We start from the raw sequence: 25,155 nt of genomic DNA on the forward strand, positions 1-25,155 counted from the left end.
GAAAAAGCAAAAGCAACTATGCTGAGAATGCATGGAGGGCTTTGCTCACAGGGAATGGAATACTCTCCAAGCCGCCCCCCCTCACCCCCCCCCGGTGCTATTATTCATTCACCTCGTGCACAAGCGCTACCAAGGCCTTCACCAGAAGCGCCACACAGTCCTGACTGAAACAAAGTGAACGTGCAATAGCAACCGCGCTGCAAGCGTTTACACAACCCCATCCGCAACTTCCCTGAGAGACTCAGTGGGTGCTGAAATCACAACCAGACCCAGCACTTTCAAATGAGAACGCGCACAGAGGAAGCTGCGAGCCGCAACGCTTTGTCGACGTTTGAGTTTCTTATGGCAAGGATTCTGATGGGATGTTTTGGGATGTAAATCGATAAACTGAAAACACACTATTTTAATAATTAGCTGCAACGTTTCTTTTTAGAATCGGAACTCCACCTGGGAACGGTCAGTCTCGGTGTTCTCAGAACATTCCCCTGTCAGTCACTGCGAAGCATTCCTTTTAGAATCGGAACTCCACCTGGGAACGGTCAGAGTCTCAGTGTTCTCAGAACACTCCCCCTGTCAGTCTCCCACACTGAAACAGCAGCGTCAGTCTGCCTGGCTATTTCTACCAGGCTCTCTGATTGCGGCTCATTATTAAAACAGAGAGCTTCCAGTTTATCAACCACTTTCCTTTTTCTTCATCAAGTATTTCTAGCGATTGATCCTCTTGGATCTAGAGCTGTTTGATGTTTTTGAACCATTTTTAAAAAGCAGAGAAATGAAACAGCGTGCTAGTAGCTGCTTTAGCCTCTGTCTCCCCGCTCCGAGATTCTTGTTCATTTTCAGCTGACCCATTGCTCTCATTTTCTTTATCTGCCTGCTTAGTAGAATGCGGAAGGAGACTGATGTGGCTGATCTGGTTCAAAGAAGGATCAATGGCACAGATTAGTGTCTCAAAAGCACACATTTTATTTTTTCTCAAACTACTCTATAAAAAGCTGCCGTTATGGGATACATTTCTGGGTCTTTTCTTTAAGAACCTACAAGTCTCCAAATTGGCATACAGAACTGAGACACCCCCCCCCATTAAGCTGCCTATATTGATCAGGATGGACACTGATAGTCAGCAGTATTAAGTGGTGCTGTGCAATGATGTGTGGAAAGGAAGCATGAAGCAACTGTACATTTCTTTGCTTGAGAGAGAGAGAGAGAGAGAGAGAGAGAGAGAGAGAGAGAGAGAGAGAGAGAGAGAGAGAGCGAGCACTGCGGTCTTGTCTTACAATTCTACGCAGCGAAAGCTGACCCATTCATCAGGCTTTCTCAATAGTAAACCTTAGTCCAGGGGGAGGAGGTTATTGATGCTCAACTAAAAACACTGATGAAGGCATTAGCCCATTGTTTAACTGAAAAAAGGAAAGTGAAAAGGTTCGTTTTCAGGTGGATGTCAAAATAAAATTCTTAGACATGTCTTTGTTATTTCTGTACATTGTAATTAGACCCCCACCCTCCCTCCCTCCCTCCCTCCCTCCTCCAATTCATGTTACAAGCAGACCAAATGGAAGTGTAAGGTAAACAAGTTTATTGTTACTGGCAAATATATAAATTACTGCTCCACATTTTCACAGAAAAAGTTTCCTATAATCCCCCCCAACCCCGTTCTCTTTAAGTCAGCTTTTGAACTGCCATCTATACATTAGTGCACAAACAAAAAACACCCACATCGATGAATAACATGTTCTTTAAAAGGTAGCTGCTGTTATTGACCGAGGGATGTTTCCCCTCTTACAAAAAACAACAACCAACAACAACAACGATATCAACAACAGTGCAAACAAAAATAAAAAATAAAAGTTCTAAAACTTTGTCCTGTTAGTTTCGCATGTAGAGGAAAAGAGAGAAATTAATACAGAAGGATTTAACTGAAAAAAAAAGGCTTGACAATGAAAATAAAATATTCAAACCAAACATTTGTTTTTTTATTCCTTCATTAGGGGCCTATATGCAGCCCTGTCTTGTTATAAAAAGACAGGGGTAAATATTAGCTGTCAAAGGACACAGTGTACATACAGATCAGGAGAACCAAACACAGTTAAAACAGAACAGGGAAAAATAATAATAATAATAATAATAATAATAATAATAATAATAAAGGTCTTTGAAATGTTCAGAACTGTTGTGCAGATTGACAATAGCACCAGAGTATCCGTACAGACAAAGTTTATAGAATTATAAAAATAAAAACACTTCAATGTTGAACGTGTGTCACAAGTCACCTTAAAAATGTATCTCCTGCCCTGACATTGGTTTTCAGTGCCGTGTGTCATTCAGCTTTATACCCATCCCAGCATGGACAAGGAAACCAGCTCCCAAGTTCACAACCCTGTCAATTCAGCCTTTTTTTATTATTGTTAAATACATTATAGGTAGCAACATTTCAACATGTCCTTACCCCAAACTCCAGCCTTTTTAAAAGTGCTGGGATTGTCGTGGTACGAGTGAAAACATCCAATTCAATAAACTTTTCAGGTAGGAAAATGCATTTTGAAATAAGTTTAGACCCCATGAAGCTCAGCAAACGTTTTTTTTTTTTATTTGAATTTTATTTATTATTATTTTTTTGAATCAATGATGGCAATCAAATACAGAATCTATAAATGGGCGAAGGGAAAGATTCAAGCTGCAGGAAAATCTCTGCTTTGAAATCTGGATTTAGTTTCTCACATACGTGTTTTTTTTTTTTGCAGTGTGAAAAATTTCCTGCATCAAGGAGATGAAAGACCGCACTGTTTTTTTTTTTTTTAAATATATAAAATCCTCTTTTGTGGCGACTTCCTCTTGTGATCTTTGAAGTTTGAAAAACAAAAGCATTGTAATTGACTGTTTTCGTCATGCTCCTTTGTAAAACAATGCTTTAATTTTTTTTTTTTTTTACATGGAAAAACCCAACTTCCCCACCTGTTGGATAACGTTGATAAAAGTTTGTAAAGAAATATTACTCTTCTACGAACCTTTCTTAAAAAATAAAAGTTTATTGAATGAGGGGCTTTTAACAGATCGACTAATGCTTTTGGATTGGTGAGGACATATTAGCACAATTATTATTATTATTATTATTATTATTATTATTATTATTATTATTATTATTATTATTATTATTATTATTAAACAAAAAATCTGGATCTTTAAAAGTCTACTGTTTTAACAGAAACGCCCGCCCTTTTCACCCAGTCCTTCTCTCTCTCTGAAGTTTGATCTTAAAGGTGAATACAGAATAGGAGAAATGATAAAAGAAAGAAACAAAAAATGATATATATTCCACACTTCAGAGTCAATTTTAAGGAATGAGACACAACTCTGTGAAGTGCAAATCTCTGTCGCAAACCGATCAAAGTGTGGAGAGACAGAGCACGCCCCATCCATTGTGAGATTAGCAGCTGCGTCGCTCAGTGGAAAAGAGGGAGACCTTACTGTAAAGCAAATATAATAAGTCTTTACAGAGTTCTAGGAGATGGGGAACTACATTAGCTTCTTTAAACAAGTTACCAGCACAGAGTTTAGCCTCAGGAGATGCGATACACGTATTTAAATATGACGTTGTTTAAGAAATGACGCTCACATTATAACAATGATGCAAAACAGGAAAAATTACCATAAAACATCCAAATTATAAAGCCTTGTTCTAGATACTTGGACGAGGGGGAGAGTAGCTGATCGTTATACTATTATTTATAAAAAACTTTAAAACCTTAAAAAAAGGGGAAATTATTCCATCCAGCTTAATACAGCCAATGGGAATCAGGCTAAATAAAATCACAGATCTCTCTGTGATGTATTAGTTTGCAGTGTTTAGTTACGGGAATAAAGCAGTCTATGAATCTCTGGTGGGGATTAGAGGGCGGCTATATTTAGCGTGAATTATTTTCATTCAACGTGGGTGAATCATCGGAAACCAATTCCACCTACATCTTAAAGTTAGTTTTCTTTGAGAGTTTAAAATGAAACAGGATTTGTACAGCACATAAGGCAATGCCCCATTAGAAAAACACTGATTTATACACCCTGATATTTAATGCTATCTTTTGAATCAAAACAAGCCAGACAGGGAGGGCTTTGTAAAATTAATTCTCTCTACAGCGAAGTAAAAATGCTTAAAAACTACATATACTGTGCATTATATATAACTCAAACTCCAAAAAACAACAGCATTTAATAAGCAATAAGTAACTATCTAAATATATACTTAAATATTTTTTTTTGTATTTTCACAACATATATAAATACTTTCTATACATATAATTTTATATATTTTTTTTGTATTATTTACATAACGTTTGCTACATTTAACAGAAATAATAAAATAGGTTTATATTAAAATACCACACACTGATGGGTCTATGTGTACTATTGCTACAGCCGAAGAACATTTTATTTTCATGACATTTTTTTCTTTATTTTACTTTTTTTGTGATTTTACAGTCGAAACAGTGAAGTTTTTACCAAGGCGAACGATAAATAAAAACACTGACTGACTCCTCAATCTTATTCTTTTAAGGAGAGTTGGCAAACCTCTCGCTCACTAACTAACCTACAAACAAACGCATTTAAATGCTTCCAGTACCTGGAATGTGCTTTTTTTTTTTTAAATCCTTTTTGAAAAAATACAAAATGTGATGAAATAAAAATAAATAATATTAAAAAAAAAATGTTTTTAAAAAGAATTTGTGATAGCGGTAGATAAGATCAACCTTCAGGACAGAGAGAGAGAGAGAGAGAGAGAGAGATAGAAGTGATTTTTCTGTTTGGTGACACACAGACACACATTCCAATGCTGCACATCAGTCCTCTTTCATTTAAATAAAAAAAATGTTCTTAACAGCAAGAATATATTGTGTATATATATATATATATATATATATATATATATATATTTTAAATAGCAGATGTTGGTCTACCAATTATAAAAATGTTTATAAAAAAAAAAAAAAAAAAAAAAAAAAAAGACACACATGTTCTTTACAGAAGAAAAAAAATCTAACAAACAGTCAAACCTGTACTGAACGAAGAGCAGCTGTTCAGACAGGTCCCCCCCAGTCTGCAGAGACCACCCTGGAGAATCCTGGTCTTTATAGTGAGCAAAGCTAGAATCAAAGTGGGGCATATTTTTCTTTGTTGGTGTTTCCGTGAATAAACACAGAACAAAAAAGCACCAGTGCGTTTGTTCTATAGGTTTTTATCAATCCTTTAACTTCAAGACAGAGCTTTGGAAAACCTTAAATAAAAGTACAAAAGGAAAATACAGATACTCTTTTTTTTCACTAAAAACGTATGGGATAGTTTAAAGTGGCGTTTACACACAAACGGGTTTAGCCTGTTAAAAATGCAGAAATTCAGCCTTAGCTGAGGCCAACAGATCCACTTAGTCACCAGTTACTCGGTAAGCAGGATTCGAACCCTGCCCTCCCAGGAGAGGCACGTATGAGAGAGAGAGAGAGAGAGAGAGAGAGAGAGAGAGAGAGAAAACCACTTTGATTCTAGCCTCCTCACGTCACTAGTTTGGAAATCAACCTGGGGCTAGTTTCAGAAAGCAGTTCTAGGTAGCAGTCTGCTAAATCCAATTCACTTCCATACAAATAAAAATTAAAAAAAACCCTGAAAATAACACATTTATACTTTAAAGAATATACACTTGCTGAGTGGAAATTTACACAACCTTATCGTACTACCTTCAAAATATCGAAAACAGGTCCAAATAAGTGCTAGCTTTGAGAAACTGGCCTCTGGATACCAAAAGGCGGACCCACCCTGTTCGATGTGCCGTTCGCGAGCAGGCTTGACTGTGTTTGACTGGGCAGAGTGGAGAGCTGTGTGGCGGTGGAAGGTGATGGTCGATGCTCGTTGCTTGTTGTTGCTTGTTGTCTTGCTGGTCGGCTATCCTCTCTTACAGGCTGCTGCCCAGCGCTGTTGCTGCGGCTGCTGTTGCTGCTGGCTTGCTGGGGTCGGAGGAGAGCTGCTGTAGTTTTAGTCTCATGAGGCTGGCACTGGAGTAACCCTCGTCACTGCAGCTGCTCCGCAGGCTGCCTCGCTCGTCAGAGTCACTGATGCTGCTGTTGCTCCAGTCCAGGTCCCCCATCAGGTAGTCGGTGCCTTCCACGTCCACGTCCACGTCCACATCCACGTCCACGTCGATCTCCTCTGTAAGGCAAACCGGGAAAAAAAAAAAAAACGCACAGCGAGCGTCAAGGACAGTTCGCATTCCTCAAGTCTGGCATCTCTAGTGCACAGTATGCCGTTTTCAAGCATTTTTACCCATAGATTTATAGACAATTCATTCTGGAAAGCCCTTCCCGATTCAAAAGAAAGAATTAAAAAGATGACATTAAATAAAGAGTAATACAGCAGTGTGGAGTAGTGGAGTAGTGGTTAGGGCTCTGGACTCTTGACAGGAGGGTTGTGGGTTCAATCCCCAGTGGGGGACACTGCTGCTGTACCCTTGAGCAAGGTACTTTACCTAGATTGCTCCAGTAAAAACCCAACTGTATAAATGGGTGATTGTATGTAAAAATAATGTGATATCTGTATAATGTGAAATAATGTATAATGTGATATCTTGTAACAATTGTAAGTCGCCCTGGATAAGGGCGTCTGCTAAGAAATAAATAATAATAATAATAATAATAATAATAATACAGGTACACAGAAATGTGAATAATTGTTAAAACAATAAAATTACATCATACGTCCTTCAGCAGTGCTCGAAACAAGCTGTTGTTAAAGGTTGTTAATAGAAGTTGTCTATATATGCTCAGTATGTAGCTTTTCAAGCGTTTGTACCTATAGCTTTAGAGTTAATTCTGTAAAGCCCTCCCTGTCAGGCTTGTTTTGATTAAGACAATTTAAAAAAAGTGGCACGTAATATCAGGGTGTTGAAACCAGTGTTTTTCTAAGGGGCACTGCCTTATCTACTGCACAAACCTGTTTATCTTTTAAACTTAAACTTATATTGGATAGCTGCACCTACCCTTGTTTAAACATAATTTCCCGTCAGAAACGCCTTCGGAATGTGGCATCAAGGTTTGGTCAGACAAACATGTTCGACATCTGCTAGGCTTTCTGAAGTAGATATCCACCCCTGCCCTTTTTAATTTAAAAGTTTCCAAAATTATTTTTATTTATTTATTTATTTATTAAACGGTTTATAACAGCTTCCTAGCTGATCTCAGTCGTCCTGCACGTTTAAAATACAAGGTCTGCCCAGTCGATCCCTACATAACCTTTGAACACTCTGAATCATAAAAAAAAAAATCTACATGCAAACTCTAAAACGACACTCATGGGCACGGACTGTTTATAAGGCTACAGATAGCGTATGCAAAAAGAGCGGAGCGAGGAATCGAAGGCAGCCTCTCTTACCTTGGTCAGAGTCCGACTTCTCGGATGAGACAGTGGACCCGGTGCTGTCCATCCGTATCCTCTCCACTCCCAGCTGCTCCAGTCTCCTCTTCAGATGCCTCTGCTCACGCTGCAACTGGTCTAACTGGTGCTGGGATCTCTTATCGCTTTCTTCTAGTTTCTGGAAGAGACACACATGCACCTTTTAGATTTCTGTCCCGTCTTGTTGAGGAGTTAGAAGACAGTAGATAATAGTTTCTCATATAATGTAGTAAAAACAGTCACAGAGGAAAATGTGACCCCTTTCCCTTTACTTTGTTAAATTCTTATTAATTATCAGATGTTTTTTCATCCGAAGGACGGAGCACAAGGAGGTTAAGCGACTTGCTCAGGGTCACACACAGTGAGTCAGTGGCTGAGCTGGGTTTGAACCTGGAACCTCCTGGTAACAAGCCCCTTTCTTTAACCACTGGACCACCAAGCCTCCTTTACAATTTTTGTGAACTCCTCCTCTCAGAAATACACTTCCCACCATCCTCCTGCTCACATAAGTAACCGAGATGTATTTACCAGTGAGCAGGAGGATGATGGGAAACGTAGTTCTGCGAGGTCATGCGGGTACATGTGAAGCCATCTTGAGACGGGCAATGCAATTTAAAAGTTTTTAAAAAAGTGGTCAAAATGTAAAAAAAAAAAAAAAAAGTTAAAAATGTAAAACAATACACATACCTTAACTTACGTAAATAGTTGTAGCAACACATGGGAACGTGTAACACAGTAAAATAAAAATGTACCCTTTGCTGCATAATGGTCCATTGTATTTACAAGTGCAATTAGGGGAGGGAAAAGTTTATTTGAAGCACTGCAAGGGCGCAATGATCTAATAGCAGCACTTATTGTGTAGCCTTGCAATAATATAGCAATTTAATTACTGTAGGTTGCAATATAATATTGTCTGAAACCAAACAAAACACTGGAGCTGGGCAAATTTCCATCCACCCAATCAACAAATCTGTGTGTGCGAGTGTGTGTGTGTGTGTGTGTGTGGGGGTGTGTGTGTGGGTGCGTGTTGTTGCGCTTACCTTTATGTGCACTCTGGCTTTCATTAGCAAGCTGAGGGTGGTGTGCCTATTAGAATCTGGTCCCAGTGGTACGAGAGATTTCAAACGCTCCAAGCACAACCGTAAATGAGCCCGTCTAAGGGAAAACAGAGGAAGAAAGAAATATCAAAACAACAAATTAAACTAGTGTTTTTTTTTTTGTTTTTTTTTTTACATAGCTGTTATTGGACGATACTTAAAAGTGACGTCAGGGTGTATTTCAATTATCTAAAACCAGTGGCGGATCTGGGTTTTAGACAAAGCAAAATGAAAAAAAAAAAAAATCAGGTTTGCAAATTATTAATTCTGGCAGTTCTAAGCTACTTTATTTGGGGTGAGGGAGAGAGAAAGTGAGAGATCAACAGTATTTGGAATTTTTTTTTTTTTTTTTTTTTTAAATCTAATTTGTAATCAGCTCAAATGGGGGAAGAAAAAAATAAAATAAAATTAGCAGTCAATGAGTATATGAGTATATATATATATATATATACACATATCATGTTCAAGACCCAAGTCGACGCACCTGCACAAATGCAGAAAAGAGGTGAAAAAGTTAAGTACGCAGCTTTGAAGTTGCCACTGAAGCTCTGGCTGTGGGCCACAGAAAACAGTCTCCGTCTCGAATTAAAACAGCCCGCACTGAGGAAGCCTGTCAGTTTGTGAGCTCCGATAAACATCCCCCAAGTCTTTAAACTCTCTCCAGTCCCCGTCTGGGACCCGAGGCAGCCCATACACTGCAGGCAGGCGTCCAGCACAAGCAAGGGCATCATTAAAAAACAGCAACCGCTGAGATACAGACCCGCACTGTGCTGTGCTTTTCACAAAGAAACAGGCGTTAAAGCAGCAGAGTGGGGACTCTAATTCAAACACCAAGAGATGTGGAAGAGGGATTTCTTTAACTCCAGGAAATTAGAAGCAAATATTGCACAGAAAAGGCAGTTATTACACAGTACAGTACAGCAACATAAATTAAACTTCAATTCTAAAAATAACAATCCCTGATAAACACAAACCACCCTGACCAAACCGAATCGACAAACTTGCATTGGGGTTTTTTTCCAAATATCAGAACAAAACAAAACCTATTTATTTTTTATCATCATTTAAAAAAAAAAAAAGAATCTGTCATGCTCATGGTGGGCCTACTCCCTGTTGACAATGCTGTGGCAGGTGTTTATGGTTTGGTTATTTGATACTTATGAAGGAGTTACTATGGCTCATTCCAGAGCACCGTTGTGTCCCTTCTGTTTCATTAACCCTGGAGCCAGCTTTAGGATTTCTTTACGAGACTGCAAAATCACAGAGCAGTCTTACACAGGGCCTTTAAATGGTGCATCATTCATCTGCAAAGTTTAACACAACAAGGGCCAGGATTACATAATAAAAATAAAATACAATTACAGCATCACTATCCTAACAGCTTTAAAATTAAACCAACCAAAAAAAAAAAAAAAGTCTTGCTGTAGCATTCCTTCACCACCATATCTTCCACGGTATAATGTGTATGCTAACTGCATGAAACTGTACTGTAGCGTTTACCCCCACTGCCAAACCCACAGAGGAGCAGCACAGTCTATGCAATCGAAAGGTAGAACCAACACGCAGAAATTGTGCAATTAAGCTTGCAGATCCCTTTTCATTACGCAATACAGAACGCACTGAAATAAAATCTTCCAAGCTTACGTACAGATTGAATCTAATGCTTGGCTGAAGGTTCAGTGTCAGCTGTAGTGCTAATGTAACCCCTCTTATCAACACTGCACTTAATGAGAAGAACGATGAACATGAACACTGTGCAACACACACACACACACAAACGCTCTTTAGAAAAAGGAATTTAAATGCCCATGTTGGTGAAAGCAAACTTGACATCTGAACAGGGTGGGCATAGTAAGCGATAGCAGGAGTCCCCACACTACAGCAAACACTAACTTCAAAAATGTACTACGGAGTGAATTTCAAGGTAAAAACCCTTTGTTTTAGACGCTGGCTTCAGTAAGGGAGGATGAAAGAAGCCACGCAGCCACCAGGAATCTTTTCTCCATTACTGAATCACAGGTTGTAAATGCATCTCTAAATAAAGACGGGAAATTGCTGCTAAACTTGTAAACTGCTATCCAGTACTGCCCCCCCCCCTTCTTTTGGCAAGTTAAGGGAAGTGTAAAAGTTTCTATTGCATCGTTAGCATTATACAGACTTTCCACCCGCTGTGTCTCCTTGGACTTTGCCATGACTACAAGAATCCTGGAATCAGAGCTGTATTATAATCTAATGTCCTTCCTCAAACAAAACAAATATATTAACTTCCTCCTTACTACCACTATCACCAACAAGAACCACGCCTTTCAATTTGTATACCTCACGCCATGATCTCCACCCCACACTACTGCAGCACATAATGTATTCTAAGCCTCACCTAATCCCCCGTGTTTAACACCAGCAATTAAAGGAAATAAATACAATAAACGAGCCTGGGGAACTCTGTGAGAGTAAGAGAAGTACAGCCTGGGCGCTCTTATTAACCTGCTTGTCACTTGGGTACAGTACCTCCGGCAGCTCACACGCACAGTATCAGCTGTAGAAAGGGGTCAGTAACTGCCCTGAGATACAGCAACAGCACTAGAGGAGGTCAATGCTTATACCACAGCAATCTCCCACTGCACTAATACAACCAGTATACGACTCTACGTTTCACAAACCCTTATCCGCACTAATCATGAACCACCCTAAAGTTATTTTAGGTGAGTTAGTGCTAATCAGAGTCTGTGAAACCACCCTTTACAGGTTTTTTTTTTTATAACATACTACGAAGTACATTTCTTTTCGTTGGTAATGCAAATCTAATCTATTCCTAAAATAAAATATATTTATGTATACCCAATCGCCATAATGTATACAGCTATGGCCAAAAGTTTTGCATCCCCCTATATTATGAAATCATTTTGCTTCATAAAGTCGAATGAAACCTGCTGATTAATGCTACGTTAACATATTGAATTAAATACCGCTTTGTGGTTTTCCACATACTTTGAACGAAAAACTGACACAAAACTGAAAAAAATGTGACACTTTTAAATCTAACATGAAAAATGGCTTCCGGCAAACTTCTGCAATATCACTTTGTAGTTTATTTGCTTACACGTTAAATAAAAGATCTAAATTATGTTGATATCGTTTTTATTTTTAAATGTCTCAATACTAAAATTCTAGGCAATGCAAAACTTTTGTGACCAGCTTGCTTTGTCGATGGCATTCAAAGTCGCTGTGGGATTTTCAGTGAAGTATGCACAATATGGTCATTTTTACAGAAGCGGTGACAGGAAGGCTGTTTTCACATCCTTTACACAACCTTGCACCCCAGCAGTGACGCAGCACCCAGCCACAATATTCACAGCGCAATCCCTCCTGGAAACTTTACACAATTTCACACCTTGTGTCAGCACCAGATGACTCTGCAAAATGTAGACCGAAGTCCAAGATGACATGTATTTTAATGGGAAGGATTCAGGACATGCTTCAGGATCTATGGTAATACTTTTACAGTCCGGTCTCACAGAGACACTCTTGTAAATAACGTTCTTAAATGTTTTTTTTTTTTTTCCTGGTTAAAGAATGGTTAAAAAAACGTATAATCCTCCTGCAGATTACAAAGCTCAGAGAAGACAGGTATGCTTGCGAAGTGACTGAACTTTCTTTTAATATTAGTAACAAACAAAACAAATTTAAAATAATAAAATTAACACCTGTGCTCCCGTTAACCTGACCAACCCTAATGAAGTACTGAAAGATTAGTATGACTAAGATAAAAAAAAAAAGTAATAAATAAATGAAGACATTAATTGATGGGAAGGCGTAGCATTAAATAAGTCATGCAGAGTTCAAATAAATAAATGACAATAAGTAAAAAGCTCAGCACTGGCCTAATCGTTACACAATGAACAATAGAAGGAATACCGACCCCACCACCCCACCCCCCAAAGCAAAACTAAGGATAACAAGCGAGTCTTCCTCACTTCAGCTGATTACTGACTCATGAGAGAGAGAGAGAGAGGGAGAGAGAGAGAGAGAGAGAGAGAGAGAGAGAGACCCCTTTTGTTAAATCTACAGCAGCACTACAGCCTTAAAGAGGACAAGAGAATAAGATCACCATTCTGCTTTTGAAAATGCTGTTTGAAGATTGAAAAGCTTCCCCCCCCGACTGGCACTTTCAGAGGGCTAGACAGACGGTTCCGTACTGATAAATCCTGGGACATGCAGCCACCTTGAAACTCTGACGTCTTCCAAAGCATCCGATTCCCTGAAACACGCCCGGAGGCTGTTCCTGCCTTCCTCCGCTGAACTGAAACTGAGCCTTTAAAATGAGAAGACCTTTTCTTAAATTCTTAATGGAGCGACAGCTTTGGTTTTTGCTGCAGTCAGGGGCTTTTGAAACCTTTTTGAGTGAAAGACTTTAAGTGAGCTTTTAAAAGAGCGAGAATTCCACAAAAAACATGAATTGGGAAAAAAAAAAAAAAATAAATCAACATTTCAGACGTGGTTTTAGTTTACTGAAAAGCAGACTAAATAGCAGCAAGAAAAAAATATATAATAATAATAATAATAAATAATAATAATAATAATAATAATAATAATAATAATGTTTTTCCCAGATTATGTTTTGTTGCCAGTCAACGATATTTACTTCAACCAAACACAAACATTTGTCCTTGTTGTCTTCTCCTAAAAAACAACTGATAGCCTTAAATGGATTCGTTCATATCGTGGTTCTCAAAGAGCCATATATGGACCAAGTGCTATCTGCTGGACAGCCTAGCAACAGAACTTTCAGCTTTCTTTTTAATACTTTGACCCCTGCATCTTGTAAACGTTCCACAATTTAACCACAATCTTTAAAGATTCACCTACAGAATACAGCTTTGGTCAAAAATTCTGTTTAGTTTCTTTTAGCTTGACTGTTTATATTAAAGTAAAAAGCGGTCTGGTATTGAGGATGAATTGCCCTGCCTCTATGAGAACGTCTCCTCTCAGACCTGCGGACGCTTCTAGTAAAACAGGATCTTTGGAAAATTGTAAAATTCAAAGATCACTAGGGAAAGGGAACACGTAATGGGGTCAGTGACCTTTATTGTGCCCTCTTGACCCGGGCAGCTGACCGAATGACCACAATGTAATTACTTCTTTTGAGCCCAAGGATAACAGCGCAGGAACCAAATTACAATTCTGACATGTGGAGCAAATTAAAAAGAGGCTGGGTGGGATGGAGAGATGAGACGAGCCTTGTATTGTCACTCGGGGTAAATGATCGTGAACTTTAAACCGATCTCGAAAATGAATTTGAAATTCACAGCAGACTGAAAACATCCCGAGGAGGAGGTGGACAGGGTTGTGCTAGACGAAAAATATTTTACACACAGCTCTGAATTTCAATTTCAAAGTAACCGATTTCTAAAGCACTTACTCAAAATACTCCGTTATTGAAAAACAAAGAAAAAATGCATTTTTGATAAACCTTTAGTTAAATACTATGCCCCCCCCCCCCCTCCCTTTTACTGTCTATATGATTTAAAGCCTCACGATAATTAATGCGAAATCGTTTGGATTTTCAACCACTGAAGGCCTGCCGTCTCTCGTTTCTGTCAGGAGTGACAGGTGTTACACACGATGATGCATCAACGCCCTTTCACACCAACAAGACAAAGCTCTCAGATTACTGGAGGTTAATTGGTTAAACTGGCTTAGGAAGACAGCTGATCCATGGCTAGTTAACTGAGCTCTCATCCATTAATTAACGTCAGTAAATCTCAAAACACAGCTTGCGCCGTTGCAAGGCGTTGCCACCAAGAAATCACATGTTGTAGAAATTCTCCTTGTAGTAAAGGCAGTTGCATGCCAAGGGAGCACACTCTGTCTATGACTCACAAGGAATCGTTCTGACACTCTCTCTGTGTATTATGCAATTGTGGACGGACCAGCTTGGGAATTCCCTGATCATGTGCCATAAAGTTACAACACGGGCGTGATGTTTAAACACTACTTTTAAAGCACGTCTACACTCCTTGGGCAACAACAAAGCAAAGAGAAAGAAAAGACTGCCACTTTCAAAACTGGTCATAAACCTCAGCTGTGCTTAAAATCAGTCACCAAGACATGGATGACGTTCGCGCTGACTGTAAAACACAGTATTCTAGGCTAGTCCTGGTTCTTGGTTCCTCTGGGGGAGGGCGCGCACACACACACACACACACACACAGAGAACATTTTCTTATCATATTACGCAGGATATTCAAAAGAAGGTTGGTGTGGACACTGTATAATTATGGCGTCTAGTTTTCAGTTTTTATTTTCCATCTCTCCCTCCCTTTGAACCTTAATTAATAGTTGTTCAGTCTTAGCTGAATACCAGATTGTTTAAATTAGCGACGCACTACTAGAAACTGACGCAGTGGAAATTAATAAGATGAATTCTGCGATTGGAGCCAGATTGAAATGCAGGTTCAAATAGAACGAGGCGAGATCAATGCGCGTCGTTTGTTAACTCAATCAAGATATGAGGGTAAAAAGAAACAACTTCCTTTGGTAATTAGTGTTTGATTAAGAAAACGAATTGGCTCAAAATATGTTTAAAAGAGACATCACGTGATCCGAAATAAAACTAGAAGCTCTATTTATAATATATGCAAGACTTGATCAACATTAACTACAGGTTAATGAAGCCCCTTTCACCCAGCAAGACTCTTTTCATTGTCTGACCGGAGTCCATTAAAATCTATACAATCCATCTATACATGCACGCATTCCCCTGGATTGTTTTCCTCCAATGCATAATTCAAAGCCAGCCTCCACAAACATGCACAGTATACATCTGCGCTGCTGCTGCTGCTGTTGCTGCCGCACGCTCGGATCCCTTTGTCTGTGCGAGAACTGCGAATGCAAGACTGCCGGTGTCACAGGAGAAGCTTGCATACATTACTCATCTAAATCAGGCCAGGGTCCCTATTCACATCTCCACAAACATCAGGGAAACCCATTCATTTTCCACTGATGAGGGTCGCCCTTTATTAGAATGTAAATGAATACACACAGTCTTCACCCACCAACCCCCCACCCACGCCAACACACAACACAGTAGCAGAGAGGGTCTGTTAGAAACCTGTTAGGGGCCATACATGAAGCTAGAAATGATTCACGCAAGGCCAAAATCTTCCAGTTAATAGTTTTTTTTTTTGGATAAAAGTACAGCAATGAAAAAGTCACATTTTCAGATCTCTTTCAGATTTTTTTTTTTTTTTTAGGACGAAAACCCAGATGAAAAAAACAAACTTAACACACACACACACACACACAACAGTGAACCTTACCTGTTTTTCTCCATTTCATTGTGCGTTGATCTAAAGAAAAAAAAAAAAAAAAAAAAACTGTTAGAAAACGGTCTTGTTTTGTCAAACTCTGTCAACACAGTTGTATATCCCCCCCTCCCCCCTCCCCCCTCCCCAAGGTGTGTTCTTGACTAGAACAGTTCTTAAATGTATTATGATACTTCTTATTATATTAAGGCTACAGTCTCAGAACAATACTGCACTTACCCAGCTACTGCACGTCTAGCTTGTTGCACATGCATGCGTGTAACAGCGCAATATGTTACAAAGACAGACTGGACACTTCTTTTGGTATTTAGCCTCTTGCCCCTGTGCTTTTAAAACCCTAGCAGCCCTGAAGACAGACATAGCAACTGTAACCCAGAAACATGGGCTGGGTTGTGTTACTTGGTAGCGTTTAATTTATTGCAGGATACTTTCAATCCGACTCAGCTAGCACCAGCGGCCAAGAAAGCTGTGGCTAAACAAATATAGCGCTTCATGGAATAACTTAAGACTCATAGTGGTTTGGGCCATTCCAGCTTTTACTGTGAGCTTAAATAGACTCTACTTAACCTACAACTGAAGCTCAAAGGAAAACCAGGAACGACTCAAACTGCTATGCAGTCAGTCTTGAAGTATTCCCTGCATAAATTCCTTCTATTATTTCAGCCGTTCTTGACTCTTTCAATATAATTGATCAACGTCAATGGATGAATGTTAGGTACAGTTTTAGCCAGTGTTGATGGTAATAATAATAATAATAATAATAATAATAATAATAATAATAATAATAAGCTTCTTGATTTATAAATGTAGTGTGTTCACAAGGTAAATGCATTCAACTGTCTTGAAATAAATGATCCGTTTGCTTGTCACGACTGTTGTGGATTATCTATACAATGTTTAGGCAGAGGGAGGGCAGGGGGGGTTGTTTGAGAACGTGTTAAACTAGGCTTCTGTGCCCCAAGGGCAGCTGTAAATATTAACTATACAACACGAACGACGAAACTCTGAGAATCTAAAAAGGGCATTATATATATATATATATATTTTAGTAGACGCACTAAACCAATTTCCGATTATTGATTATGAGACAGGTAATAATTGAAGATAATAATCATGCGTTGATACACTTTAGTGTTCAAAAGCAAGAATCAAATAAAATGTGTAGACTCCCTGAAAGCCTTCAAATGCAACTGAAAATATGCGAATTGTAATTATAGATAGATATAGATAGACACACACATACATACATACACACACTTGAGGCTCGAAATGGGGCACCAGGTGGAGCAATTCGAACATTGGAAATGTAATTGAGGCTAAACGCACGCCATGGAGATCAATAATCACTATTGCAGTTCTACACTTTGGCAATGAAAGGGAGGGCTGTTAGCAGCTGTGTCACAGTGCACAGTGCAATTACAATCGAAACTGAAGTCTTGTGAATTAAAAACCGAAACGGTTCAGCCATATTTTTGTTGGGGACATTAGAATGTAAGGGGATCCAGCAGTCACTACACCCCCCTCCACCGGATCAGTATAGTCTATAGATAGAGAGGCTCTACCCAGGCCTCTGCACTCAAGACCAGGGATCAGGTAGAGTGCAGAGAGACAGGAATACAGCAACACTACTAGAAGATATGGGCGGGGGAGGGCAGGAGGGGGGGTTTGAGAACATGTTAAAGTATGCTTCTATGACCCAAGGCCAGATGTCAATTAGATGCACAAATATGTCTAGAAGAGGTGTGTGCGTGTGCGTGTGTAAGGAGACGACAGTATTCTTATGGTAAATATTATGGTTTCATTTTACATTTGAAAAAAACACCAAAAAACCTAGGTTAAACGGTTTTACATTAAGAATCACATGAAGGTACAGAAAGCGCTTTTAGATCTACAGTGCTCGCTGGCTATTTTGCGATTTGTTAATTCAGAAATTCGGTTAACTTTCCTTTAAGGCCACGTTGATGGTCATGTACTCTTGTAATGCAAGGTATTCATCTCTGAGCCTTTGACAAAGGCAGTCATCTGCAGGCAACAAGTATTGGGACAGTAGTGTAATGCAGCACAGCCTCCAAAATGATTTGGTGATGTACAAGCATTAATGCACTTAATGTAAACTACACTGTAAAAAAATATGAAGCTTGTATTGTAACCCTGTACTGCCTTGTAACACCTGTAAGTCGCCTTGGATAAAGGCATCTACCAAATAAATAATAATAATAAATAATAATAATAATAATAATAATAATAATAATAATAATAATAATAATACACTGGATAGTACACCTTTAAAATGGCGTTGGGACAACCATTTGTAGATATTATCATGTATGCATTTGGAAACAATTACCATGTTCATAGTGTTCCTATTACAGAATGTATCAATGAACGCTATCCATACCACACCCATTTCATTAATATAGCCTCTTTCGTGGGCAAGCACCCCATAGCACTTTACAAACAAACAGCAACCAAAAGAGCTCCAAACTGCTTGCCAGTGAAAGGCCAAATCAAAGAAATGTGTTTTCAGCTTAGATTAAAAAATATATATATATCTATATACTCTTGGAATTACCCCATCATTTGCCGATCTCAAAGTACGAACCGGGAATTGCAAAGGTATCATAAACCAGGCTGTACAAACTATTTATGTGAAGTGGTTTTGTATTGTCATCGCTATTTATGCATTTGCAACTGTCTTGGAAATAGTAATAAAAATTGAAGAACGGAATGTGCACATGAACAGAACATCCAAGTGAACACAGCACTTTTTAATGAACAGAAACACGGACACGCACGCACGCACGTACAGATACACACACACGCACACGCGCGCGCACACGCACACACACACGCGCACGCACACACACACAAACATAGTGGTTTAATCTGTGCCAAATATCTAAGCTTGTCTGGGCTGGAGATTTGGGCTAAATTTCCCTTCCTCTGGGAGACAGGGAAAGGAGGGGGAGGGGGGCTGAAAAGCTGGAAAAATACTGATGAAGAATAGGGAACTGTGGTAGGAAAGCAATAAATATTAACATTTAAACTGCTGCAGTGGCATAATGTTAAAAAAAAAGGGGGAAGTGTTTTTTAATTCCGGTCTGTAATATAACTTTATGATGAAACGATAATAAAATATTGAACAATCGAAACCTGTGAAGCCTACGTGTCAACTATACAACACACAGGGTTATAAATATATTTTGTAATGAGATTCGTACACACGAATTGCTTTTAACTGTTTTGTTTTTCCCCCAGTTAAGATAATGTGTGGCATTTCAATAACAAGAAAACAGTAAAAGTATTATCTAACAAATGACATCTCCTAGCTTCTCTCTACACCAGGACTTATCAACCCCGGTCCTGGGGACCCCTTGTGTCTGCTGGTTTTTATTCCAACTGAGCTCTTAATTACTGAACTAAACCCTTAATTGAACTGATGATTTGCTTAATTAGATGTTTTTACTTGTTTTCAGCTCTTAACAGTTGCAAATTTTGATTAGCCGTAACATTTTATAAGTAACTTGAACTCTGCAACTTTGTAGGAGCCAAGAACAATTAAGTAAATTATTATTTCAATGAAGGGTCTAGTTAAATAACTGAGAGCTCAATTGGAATGAAAACCAGCAGACCAGGGTTGGGAAGCCCTGATCCACACCCTTACAGTTATATAATTATTTTGTAAACTTATTCAGGACTATCCCGCAATTAGGCCAAATCTAATAATATTTGAACAGCAGTAGTCGGTTCCTATTACTAAGACATCTTGTGTAAAAATAGAAATGACCCCGACTCCCCCTCCCTTTCACTTTGATATCCACTGAGCTTAAGTTACACCCTAAACAGCAGCTCCACTACAGATCAGGAAGCAGCCCGTGAAACTGGGGTTGCACAACCCAGCGCTGGAAAACGGGACTGGAAAACGGGTCTTGTGGTTTCTTTCTGAACAAATGCGAATTGAGTAATATTTTTGATGCTGCGTTTTTTGGGGGTTTTTTTTGCATTTTATTTTGCAGGTTTGAGCTGCTGAGAATCTCAAACATACTTCTGTAAGCACTGGCATTTACTATGTATTGGCAACTAGTCTCTTCCCAGTTTGAGGATTTGCTGTTTATAACCATTATTATTTTTATTATTATTATTATTTATTTCTTAGCAGACGCCCTTATCCAGGACGACTTACAATTGTTGCAAGATATCACATTATTTTTACATACAATTACCCATTTATACAGTTGGGTTTTTACTGGAGCAATCTAGGTAAAGTACCTTGCTCAAGGGTACAGCAGCAGTGTCCCCCCACCTGGGATTGAACCCACAACCCTCCGGTCAAGAGTCCAGAGCCCTAACCACTACTCCACACTGCTGAATAACCATGACATTATTCAAAAGCACAGTGATGTCGCCTTGCTGAAGAAACTACAGCTCTGTAATTTAAAGACCACAGTGAGAAGTGGCAGCCTGACAGACTCTAAAGTGAGGATTTCCCCCTCATTATATTGACATGCCGGTAAAGCATTTTCAAATATCTAGCTCAAAACTAAATACACTTTAAAAAAATAAAAACCTATCCATACTCAGCATTCTTGAGGGTTTTGCACTCGTTTGCTATGTACAGTAACCTCAATGCCAGCTTAGATCTGGAATGGTGGATTCTTCTGTCACTATGGGCCCTCATCCTAATAGCTATTAATAGAGACAAATTGCACAGAAAAAGGGGTGATCTGATGATCACAACTCCACTATGTTTTTGAAGTTCCTGGAAACGCTGCCCCAAATGCCTGTCCAACTGAAGCAGCATGGAGACTTGTGTTTATACAGCTCCCAAGATGTTTTATAACGTAGAATGAGCAAGAAACAAGCCGACTCCAATACTGAGAACAGCCCTTTACACAGCGTGTCAGCTGGCACCCCTCCTAATAACAAACACAGCCCCTCTTGAAAATCTCGAAGCAGTGTTGCATGATGAATGGAGAGTTGCATTCATGTGTGGCGGCGCATTGATCTTAACTTGGCATCAATTAAATATGAATTCAAAAAAAAAAAAAAGACTCATTACATATACCGCAGATGTATTTACTAAGAATTACTATTAATAAATTATACTTGTGGTCCCCAAAACGTTTTTTTTCTTTCTCTCGCTTATTTTATGATTAAGTTTTATTTTTATTACAGCTGAAAGTGACATCTGAAAGAAACAATATCCCTTCTTATTACGGCAGGTCCAATTTGTATTATTTCGATAACCCTAGACGCGTGTGTGCCATTATCAGGATGCAGTGTTAGCCAACGTTCACAGCAAAATGCTAAAGCCCTATATTTTAGTATAGGAAGGGATCTGGACTATTTTCATTGTTTTCAATATTACACGTTTTTTTTAATGTTGATCAGACAGAGGAAGAAAGCCAACCTGAATACTATGTGACGTCACATAACAGTATCCATGTGAAATTGCTAAAGCCCTATATTTTAGTATAGAAGGGATCTGGACTATTTTCATTGTTTTCAATATTACACGTTTTTTTTAATGCTGATCAGACAGAGGAAGAAAGCCAATCTGAATACTATGACGTCACATAAATGTCCACGTACAGAACGGAGGCATTAATTATTTAATTAATTTATTTTTATTTTTTTTCAATTCTTTTAACGACTGATTCAGCTAATCCAGTGTACACAAAACAACACACCCGCCTCTGGAGCCTGGACTCGACCGGTAACATCAACAAAAATGGCGCATGGAAAGCCTCCCCCATTAATATCTGGTACAAAACTGTCAAAGCACATCTTTATCAGCCTGACACTAACACCCCGCAGCCGGGCTGCCTGCACAGAGACCGCATCTTTGCAAATAATCAAATTATTTTCCTCTCTTTAGCATTTCCTCCAGTAGCTAAGTCGTGTTAAAGGGGAAGAATGGCGATATGGGGAAGGAGGGGGCTGTTTTAATTTAATACTATCGATGAACATTTTTAATAAACCTCAATATATTTAATGATGATGATGATGATGATGATTATTATTATTATTATTATTACTCTAATGTCGTCTCATTTATAAACCATTGCAGTAAGTCGGTATTGACTCTTGAGGATATGGTTTGAAATGCTCCGGTACCTGCTGCTGGAATTCTTCTTGGATTTATTTCTCCGTTTCGCACTGTCTCGTTCTTTGACACTGTTGTTATTGTACGGCAGCATGGATGCGTAACCATGCTCCGCTTCTGCAAATGAATACACAAAAACACATACAAATCACACTGGGGAGGGGAGAAATCAAACCAATCCATTATACTGCAGCCATAACAAGAATGCAAACTATATTTAAAGCAACCCAGCATCGGTGTGAAGATTGTACAACAATACAAAAGAAACGCATCTATCTATCTATATTTATCTCTATCGCTATATCTATCTATCTATCTATCTATCTATTTATCTCTCTATCTATAGCTATATCTATCTATCTATCTATCTATCGCTATATCTATCTATATTTATCTCTATCGCTATATCTATCTATCTATCTATCTCTCTCTCTATCTATAGCTATATCTATCTATCTATCTATCTCTCTCTGTCTATAGCTATATCTATCTATCTATCTATCTATATCTATCTATCTCTATCGCTCTATCTATCTATCTATCGCGATATCTATTTATCTCTCTATCTATAGCTATATCTATCTCTCTCTCTCTCTATCTATAGCTATATCTATCTCTCTCTCTCTCTGTCTATAGCTATATCTATCTATCTCTCTATCTATCTCATTCATCTATCTATCTATCTATCTATCTATCTATCTCATTCATCTATCTATCTATCTATCTATCTATCTATCTATCTCATTCATCTATCTATCTATCTATCTATATATCCATCTATCTATCTATCCATCTATCTATCTATCCATCTATCTATCTATCCATCTATCTATCCATCTATATATAATCTCCCTGTGTATCTGCTGCTAGCAGGCTTGAATCAGTGATGTCATCTGAACTCCAGTAAACCCCCAATGCTGTGAAAAACACAACCAACACATTGAGCACCGCACCAAGCACTACAGCCAAGAGCGGGCACAGCAGCAAGCAAACCACGCCGTTTAATATTGCTACCCCTTTTTAAATAAGAGCTGCAAAACAAACACTCGTTAGTCGAAAAAGAAAATATACACAACACCGTGATTGGTGTGCATTGTGCACAACGCATCCCTTTATAAATGCACTGGGCTGCTTATGTAAGAGGTATTTATAAACAAGCAAGCACATTGTGGATAAACACACGGTTATATACACCATTTGTTTACACTGATGTTTGCTAAATCATATAGTATGCATCTAAATAAACACCAAAACTGAACCAATGTTTTTATTTTCTTTAGCAACACACACAATGTTTGTCAAGTGGATCCACAACGATTTACAATGAACGGATCTCGTTTTATCGCTGTGTAATAACGTATACTATTAACAGTATTATTATTATTGTTATTATTAATTAAATATGATTACCTCTTTCTCTCCTTTCCAAGTATTCTGCAGCTTCCAGCAGCATTTGCACCATTTCGACCGCCGCCATTTTCCACAATAAAGCAGTAAAAGTAGGAACGATCCGGGTCAAAAAAGGTACAAATAAATAAATTATACTTTGTAGGACTCTGTCGTTTTGATGGAACGAAGATATTTTCTTTAAATAACCGGTTTGCAAAACTCAACTGCCGTCTTGAGCAACGCAGAATCCTTCTCTCGTAAAATAAATTGGGTCAAACGGAAGAATTTTTCTTTTGGTCAAAATAAATAAAAGTACAGCCGATGTTTGCTTTTTTTTTTCAGTCCAAACAACAACAAATAGTTAATAACAAAAGAAAAAAAAATGTTTAATTAAACAGGTCGTTATATTACAATATATCTATGGTTGATATCGAGTTTCTCTCAGATGACAGGAGACTTACAGCGTCGGTTCGTTTGTTTGTTTGCGGTATATAATATATATATATCTAGAAATATTACAGTAAGTATCTAGTCGTGTGTATAAAATGTTTTAAAATTGAACTTCTTTAACAAAAAAAAAAACACTAATTAAATTTAGTTGTTTAAGAGTGAACTCCTCAGCTCGAGCTGCACCGACTGACAGAAACTGAAAAGCGGTTTGTTTATGAAAAAAATAAAACAGTGACAGACACACCTCAACCTACCCCACTGAGTGAGTCCCGCCTTAGTTACCTTTCGATTGGAAAACAGCTAAGACGCTCTGCCTCCCAACTGGGTGGCCGGGGTGTCAATCTCAACACGCGAACGTTGCCGACGCCAAGGTTTAGATTGAACCAAGTGATGAAACTGTCTCGCTGTGGTCGCCATTTTGGCTCCGAATTCGCTAGGCGTTAACTCGAGATTCTGACGTATTAGAGCCGAAATGGCGTCAGTTTCACAACCATTTGCGACCGAGCCTCTGATCACAGGACGGACGCTATTGGTCAGCTTCTGTTGCTGTCGCCACAATGCTTTCAACGATTGGTCCAAAGTGTCCACGAGAAACCTTGGTAACCACCCTCTTTTCCCAAGAAGACCACACCCCCCTTCGGCTACTTATTTGACAGCTGAATCATGATAGCTCCACCCATAACTCCGCCCGGCTGACGTACCGACCAATCACGATGGTTTTGGTGGGTCGTCTACTTTGCAATATGGAAGTCATTTTATTTATTGTAAAATACATATTAAGAAAGTCTCCTGTATTATTAAAGATATTAAACAAACAGGACATTTTTACAATAGTTATCCAAACGTATACTGCTAAAATAGAAATACATTTTTTTTTAAAAAACATACAAAAAAGTAAGGTAGTTGTTATTTTTTCAACAAAACATAAACACATCAGATAGATAGATAGATAAAATATCTATCTATATATCTAAAAAATATCTATCTATATATCTATATTTCCAATACATAGCATTGCCAATTGCATAACTAATTACATAACTAGCATGTGCTACGTGTTATGATAGTAACCCTTTACAAAAAAAAAAACACGGACTAAACTCAATACGACCGTGCACTTCACACCCAATTCGTTTACTTTAATCTAATTTGTTTGCAGTAAATCGAATAACCGACCGATAGACTGGTCATTTCAATTAGCCTCGCCGCGTTAAATGACACCACACTGGATAACGAGCGACTCTACCCCCAGTTTCAACACGCAGGCGTCCGGGCGGTCAAGCGCAGGCGGGGGTAGATATTTCTGTTGCGGGATTTTGAATCTGAATTGGCAGGGGAGGGTTAGAATGGTCGAGGAACCGGG

General features: G+C 38.6%; 1 protein-coding gene across 1 annotated transcript; it reads right to left on the bottom strand.

Moving 5' to 3' along the window:
• Positions 1 to 1,550: 1,550 nt before the first annotated feature.
• Positions 1,551 to 24,020, bottom strand: LOC117397971 (max dimerization protein 1). The gene is made up of 6 exons (XM_033996962.3): positions 23,364 to 24,020; positions 21,965 to 22,070; positions 15,842 to 15,871; positions 8,466 to 8,580; positions 7,405 to 7,564; positions 1,551 to 6,186 (listed from the first exon to the last, which is right to left on the bottom strand). Exons 1-6 carry the CDS (start codon positions 23,428 to 23,430, stop codon positions 5,933 to 5,935), a joined length of 732 nt encoding a protein of 243 aa, XP_033852853.3. The 5' UTR covers positions 23,431 to 24,020; the 3' UTR covers positions 1,551 to 5,932.
• Between the last annotated feature and the right edge of the window lie 1,135 nt (positions 24,021 to 25,155).

The sequence above is a fragment of the Acipenser ruthenus genome, chromosome 46 (genome assembly GCF_902713425.1).
Source record: "Acipenser ruthenus chromosome 46, fAciRut3.2 maternal haplotype, whole genome shotgun sequence".
NCBI classification, from domain to species: Eukaryota; Metazoa; Chordata; class Actinopteri; order Acipenseriformes; family Acipenseridae; genus Acipenser; species Acipenser ruthenus.

What these genes read in the sequence shown, in the direction of transcription:
- LOC117397971 (XM_033996962.3), bottom strand. Translation starts at nt 23,430, where the DNA reads ATGGCGGCGGTCGAAATGGTGCAAATGCTGCTGGAAGCTGCAGAATAC. An exon ending in AAGAAGAATTCCAGCAGCAG is followed by an intron (nt 15,872 to 21,964) that starts GTACCGGAGCAT and finishes TTTTTTCTTTAG; the next exon opens with ATCAACGCACAATGAAATGG. An exon ending in AAGCCAGAGTGCACATAAAG is followed by an intron (nt 7,565 to 8,465) that starts GTAAGCGCAACA and finishes TGTCTCTTCCAG; the next exon opens with AAACTAGAAGAAAGCGATAA.